The 6737-nt window shown below is 36.5% G+C and overlaps 1 protein-coding gene across 3 annotated transcripts in view; it reads right to left on the bottom strand.

Annotated features, from left to right (window-relative positions):
* Positions 1–211: 211 nt before the first annotated feature.
* The window catches only part of APPL2 (adaptor protein, phosphotyrosine interacting with PH domain and leucine zipper 2), a 52910-nt gene continuing 46384 nt past the window's right edge, over positions 212–6737 (bottom strand). For 2 of the 3 annotated variants that reach the window (XM_019952707.3, XM_073788244.1), the window contains 4 exons: positions 3829–3865; positions 3473–3613; positions 2627–2674; positions 212–1349 (listed from right to left, as the gene is read on the bottom strand). In XM_019952707.3, coding sequence (XP_019808266.1) covers positions 1215–1349; positions 2627–2674; positions 3473–3613; positions 3829–3865 — 361 coding nt within the window. In that variant the 3' untranslated portion in view covers positions 212–1214. The remainder of the gene's footprint in view (positions 1350–2626; positions 2675–3472; positions 3614–3828; positions 3866–6737) is intronic. The other variant, XM_073788243.1, reaches the window with a different exon arrangement.

Below are 6737 nucleotides of genomic sequence, written 5' to 3'. Positions count from 1 at the left end.
AGTTATTAATCCACCATTTTAAGAGCAGCACCTTTTAAAAACTTGGCATTGAGATCACGTTATTCCACTCATGCTGCATAGTACATCCCCTCTGCTGTGATTTCATTATGATGTCCTGGTTTTCTTTTGGGAATTAACTGTTAAAGGTACAGAACCAACTTTAGTTTTTTTTTCAGGGATGTTCCAGAAAATAACCACAAAAAGCAAAAGAAACAGAAAGATAGTTTTTATTTGCTAGCTTTTATTGCTAGGTTAATTTATTATTACAAAGAAAGTGATATTACTGTTGAACTTCATTATAATTAAACATACTGTACCAATTAAAGATCATTATACTTGTTTCCTAGTGGGCTGGGATGCCTGGAACCGTCTATGTCAGGATGGAAATTGGAACTTTTATACCAAGCCCCATGGCCAGCTGTGCTTCAAGTGAGTTTTAAAGTTAATTGATCCCTTCTTTAAGGAGGGTCTGGCTCAGAAGAAACAGGAATTGGTAGAGCTGCACCCTGTCCATGGTGATCCACCCCTAAAAACAGTATCTAAAGGACCATGAACTTCTGAATGCTGGTTCATTAAGGTTCCACTGTAAAACTAAACATCTTTTGTGGTACTCATCTGCTTGTCTTTTTATTGCATGATGTTTGGACAATTACCAAAACTAGACCTGCATTTCTGCTAGTGCTTGAGCCTCAAAGCACAGGGCTCATCACCTAACTGCACAAATTAATGCTGTTAGGTCCAATTATGAGACAGACTTGATTATAAATATACAATTTTCAGAATGACAGGCACTTAAAGCTCATTAAGTAAAATACAAAAATAGATTATATTAATAGGAAATATTTAGTGTTTATCAAATTATAAATCTAGGCTTTTACCATTTTTTGGAAAGATACTGGAAACTGAAAAGAGATGACACTGAAATAAAGTGAACAATGCATTTTTCCCATAGCTTTCATTCTGAGCGCTGAACAATGCAATCTAAGAAAAGGACTTACCACAAAGCACCTAAAATAACATTTGTAGATGGGTATGTTGTCAACCATTTCTTACTGTTTCCCTCCCAAGTCTCAGTATCAAGGCATCAATAGTACGTTCCACAAGCAGCTGTCAGCATTCTGAAACCAAGTGGTGTGCCTGTATCAGAGAAGTTGAAAACCCTTAAGGAGGTAGCTCTCCTTCCTGGGTGCTCTTCACCCAAAGGCGCAAGAAGGTTATGCTTCAGATTCTGCGCCTCTATTTTCACTTGGACTTCCATCATTGTCATCTGGTTGATCGTTTAACAGTACATATTTTCCATCATTGGTTAGTGGTATGGACAGCATTAATTGAGCCAATGCTTCTGGATCCTGAAGTTATGGGAGTTTAAGAAGGAGAAAAGAAAATGCTTAAAATGCACTTAAAACCCCTTTGGCTTGGCTGTCACTATGTTCTGTAATCTAGCCTCATTCCTTCTGACTCGTCTATGTGCGCCTTCAGTTGGGTCTCCTTGAATCTCTAAAGAAACCCTCAGTTGAATTACTTCCTCCAGAAACTAGGCCAAGTTTCTACCTCTCAGCCAAAATATCATTACAGAGCCAACTCAGAATCATCTTTCTGGAAAGAGTCCAGAGAGGAACTTCCCTCACAACTTTGACCTTGTCTTTAAACTCCTTTTTTTCCTTTTACTCTATACCAAGAGTTGGCAAACTATGGCCATTTGGCTCACCGCCTGTTTTTATAAATGAAGTTTTACTGGAACATAGCCATGCCAATTCATTTACATACTATGGCAGCTTTTGTGTTAACAACAGCAGAGTAGAGTAGTTGGCAACAGAGACAGTAAGCTGAGAAAGGTTTATTATCTGGCCCTTTACAGAAAGTTTGCCAACTCTGATCTACACCATAAAGTACAAACTTGCAGGGCTTGCTGTGTTTTCATTATGTTGGTCTTAGTCCTTGATCTGTCTGCCCCTCCCTGATAGATTAGAACTGCACAAGTATGATACCCACTAGCTATTTCAATACATGTTACTATTTACATTAACTAAAAATTTAAAATCCAGTTCCTTAGTCACACTAGCCACATTTCAATCTGCATATTAAATAGATCCTTTCCGTTACTGCAGAAAGTTCTACTGGACAGTGCTGAACCAGAAGCCCCCTGTTCACTGCTGCAATTCCAGGGGTTTTCTTATACAAAATTGAATCTCAAAAATTAGTTGGGTAAATAAAGATTGCAAACTGCTGATAGGTCTGAGAGTCTTCATTTCCAATAAGCTTCCAGGTAACGTCTCAGTGTTGCTGGGCCTGTGACCACTCTGAGGAGGAAGGCCTTAGAGCATGTGGTAGATGCTGAGGCTTGTACCAGCTTCATTTGAAAGAAAGGAAATCTAGCCAACAACAACAGCAACAAAAAAACTGATAAAACAGTAGGAGGTGCAGCAGTGATACTTACTAAGAACTCTACGTGTTACCAGCGACCATGGAACTAGCTGATCAAAAATGCCTGGTAGTTAGAAGGCTTAAAAGGAAATCCCAAACTTGGCCACCCTGCCTAGTGAGCACCATTTCTCTTTTTGAGAGCTATCTAGGTGTAAAGATAGCCTTTGAGTTGTTGTTAAACCAGCACTAAAATGCACCTTACCTTCTGAACCTCAATGATTTCTTTTCCCAAGTTAATAGCATAACATATCTGCAAAAGACAAGAAAAGTAGTGTTTGGCAAAGGCAGAAAAGGATAAAGAATTTCAGAAAGAAATGTGATTATGAGAGTACAACGAGGTCACTGTCTGCTCACGTCAGCATGGGGACAAAGGACCTGGCTGTAGGAGACTCATCACACAGGGCTCTGAACACTAGCGTCCACCCGTCCTGGTCTCCTGTTGCCGGTTTGTGCGTACAAAGAATATCCAGGTTAAGTGAAAACTGAAGGTATTAAATCGTTTAAAGTTCTTACCGGGATACTTTTTTCCTTTCTCTCTTAACCATATTTAACCACTGCACGTTCATACACAGTGGTAAACAGATACTTCCTGAAAGAAGGGTTGATTCATTTTGATTAATTCTAAGTAGTGAATGCAGTTTTTCACACTAAAGAACAGTTTAGATATACTTTCCTGACACCTGCTTCCTTGGTTTGCTCTCTGAGAATAGATTTTCTCCATTGTAACTTTTGCTTTAATTTTTTAAAAAAGAATAAATTTGAGGGGAACTGCTTTAAACATTTCCGGATAGCTCTACTAAACACTTATATTTCACCATTAAGTTCTTCATTCACTCTATTTTGGTTGATATGTATTTTCCACAAGGAAATTATATTCTAGTTTTCTTTCGGTGGGGTCTTACTAGGAGGTATTATTATCTAAACTACTCAATGGGGACCTGAAGAATAGTCAACTAACTATCCAAGGAGGTTGTGTAAAATAACCCTTTAAGTATCTTTGTTTGGGCTGAAATATTATGGAATCTTAAGATGAAGAAAATAACAAGACCTTTTCGCCTTCTGAGTTGCTTTCAAAAACGTATGTGCTCAGGGACTCTCCGCCTGTGGATTCGGGCATGCGGACCACAAAGCCAACCAGTCTCTTGTTTTCTTGATGAGCAGCAAACTGGGTGACACTGGTGAGTTCAAACTAGAAAAAAATAGGAATAGACCTAATATCACACAACAAACTGGAATTAAAAAAGACAAGATCATTCTCCATGGCAAAAGTCATGAAAAAAGTACACTATTAGTGACATTTAATTTGGCAAATAAAATTTACTAAGTGCCTACTTTGTATTTCAGGTGGCTACAAAGGTGAATTAAGGAGTAATCACTAAAATTAGCATGCATGAGGGTACTTACATTGGCCCTTGTTACTTGAGTCTGAGGATCTATCAACCTGAAATTTTAAGAGATTCACTGTATCACAAATGTTGGATAAAATTATATCCTTAGATGAGTTTGTACAAGTTCAGAATAAAATCACACAAAACCCCTCGAAATATGAAAATATAAGACCTAGTTGAGGGCGAGGTGAGATCGCTCCATGTGACGATCCAAAGGGAGCATGTGCCATGATTTCTGCCTTTGTTGAACCTGTGTAGTTAAACCTCAGGGTATCTTTAATGGAAGATTATAGCAAATAGAGAATTTCACAGTATTTTAGTGCTTAGCCAAAAAGGCTGCATTATAATTCTCTAGAAAATTCTCCAGAAAATTAATGTGGATGGATCTTATTCCATATAGCCTCCATCTCAGCACTTACTATCAGTCTGTTTCCCTTAAAGTACTGGATAAATGAATACTTTTAAGTTTAACAATTTTTTTTTTAAACATGGGGTAGAGGTGAGACAACAGTGAAGGGATTTTAACAAAACTATTCCCTATCAGTTTGGGTGTAGGAGGAGTAACTTTAAGAAGGTATTCTAGATAAATTCTTTAACAACATTTTAAGCATCATCAGTGTCTCTGAGAAAATTAACTGCATTAGAGAATTTACTATTTTATATATAGATAAAAATTTCTACTTTCTAACACATGATATTGTGTATATAAATTATTATTGATTTGCTGTAAGTTTCGTAAGTGAAAGCAAAAAATCTGTTAAAAAGATGGTTATAATTCTGTTTAAATGAAATGTCCAGAATAGGCAAATCTATAGAAACAGCAAGATTAGTGGCTAGGGCTGAGCAGGTTGCAGGGGAAAAGGGAATGACTACTAACAGGTATGGGTTTTCTTCAGGGGGATGATGAAAATGTTCTAAAACTGTTTGTGGTGATGGTTGCACAAATCTGAATATACTAAAAAACACTCTAAAGGGGCAAATTGTACAGTATGTAAGTTATATCTCAATAAAGCTGTCCCCCCCCAAATGGTTACAATTTGAAAGGTATGCAGTTATACTTGTTAAAGCATGGTGTATTTTATAATCAGAGGGCTTAAGACTGAATTCCAACCTGGCTACGTATTTATGATCTTGTGTAAGTCACCCTGACTTCTCTCAACTGCTTTGTAAAATTGGGATAAGAACCTCCATATTTCAAAGAGGTGGTTAAGAAAACGAGAAAATGTGTATGGAATTTTAAGCTACAAAGCTAAATAAATAAATTTTTATGTCCCTATAAATGAGTATGAATTTAATGAGTTTTAAAATTTACATAATCAACAATTTCCCTCAAGTTGGGATAACTTTAAATATTTTGTAAAATTTTTCTATAAATGAAGATTTAAACCATTCATATCATATTTTGTGAGTAACTTTTAAGTTTGCTGTCTACATCAGGTAACCTGGATTTGCTTAAGGTCTGATTTTCTGTGTGACTTCTAAATTGTCTCAAAACATGAATTCCCATACAAGGATATGTATGGTAAAATTACCATTATTGATATTTAACACATCACAACGTTGTACAACCATCACCACTATCTAGTTCCAGAACACCTTCAGCACCTCAAAAGGAAATTCCATCCCTGTTACAGCATCGCTTCCCATTCAACTTTCTTCTCAGCCCTTGGCAGCTTCTCACCGATCTGCTTTGTCTCTATAGATCTGCCTGTTCTAGATATTTCATATAAATGACCGTACAATATGTGGCTTTTTGTGTCTGTCTTTCAATTAGCATAATGTTTTAAAGGCTCATCCATGTTGTAATATGTACCAGTACTTCATTCCTTTTTAAGGCTGAAAAATATCCCACTGTATGTATATACCACATTTTATCTATTCATCTTTTGATGGACGTTTGGATTATTTCTACCTTTTGGCTACTGCGAATAGTATTATTATATGAACACTTGTTTTCAATTCTTTTGGGTATCTACCCAGGAATGGAATTCTATGTTTAAGTTATAGAGGAACTGCCAGATTATTTCCCACAGTGGCTGAACAATGTTATATGCCCACCAGCAATGGGTTCCAATTTCTCCACATCCTTGCTAACACCTGTTACTTTCTTTAAAAAAAAAAAAATCCATAGCCATCCTAGTGGGTGTGAAGTGGTTCTGGATTTGATTTGCATGCCCTAGTGACTCATGACACTGAGCATCTTTCCATGTGCTTGTCGGCCAATTATATATCTTCGGAGGAATGTCAACTCAAGTAGACATTCTTCCATTTCTTACCTGGGTTCTTTCTTTGTTGATTTGTGAGCGTTCTTTATACTGGGTACTATACCTTTATTAGATAAATGATTTGCAGATGTTTTCTCCCATTCTGTGGGTTGTCTTTGCACTTTTTGGGATAGTGTTGTTTGATGTACTATGGTTTTTCACATTGCTTTTACATATATTTACTCTGATCTTTTTGGTGGTGATTTTAAGAAAGATTATCATAAGCTTTGTAGCTTATGAAAGCTTTCAATGCCCATGAAAGGTCCAGGACATACTTAGAGAAAATCTTTAAATAAATATAAGGCTTTATTCATAAGAACCTCATTCTCAGTAAAAGGTTTATAACAAATGAAAAGGACTGATTTTAATAAATGGAAGAAACTATATTCTGATTTTTGCCAAACTGCTAATTAACTTTTTTGAAACTATCATTTATTACTTTCTGTGTGCCCATCACAGCTGTAAGTGTTTTACATGAATTAACTCACTTATTCCTCATGACAATACTATGGGGTGTGGATATGGTTGTTTTCATTTTATAGCTGAAGAAACCGAGGCACAAAGGTTAAGTAACTTTCTCAAGTTCATACAGCTAATAAATGCCAAAGTCAGGAATAAGGCTCTAAAGCAGTGCTGCTCTGCTGTCCCACAGAAATTTAGT

This window comes from Tursiops truncatus, chromosome 11 (assembly GCF_011762595.2).
Source record: "Tursiops truncatus isolate mTurTru1 chromosome 11, mTurTru1.mat.Y, whole genome shotgun sequence".
NCBI classification, from domain to species: Eukaryota; Metazoa; Chordata; class Mammalia; order Artiodactyla; family Delphinidae; genus Tursiops; species Tursiops truncatus.
The sequence above is the reverse complement of the archived record's forward strand: the minus strand, read 5'-3'. Positions and strand labels throughout refer to the sequence as shown.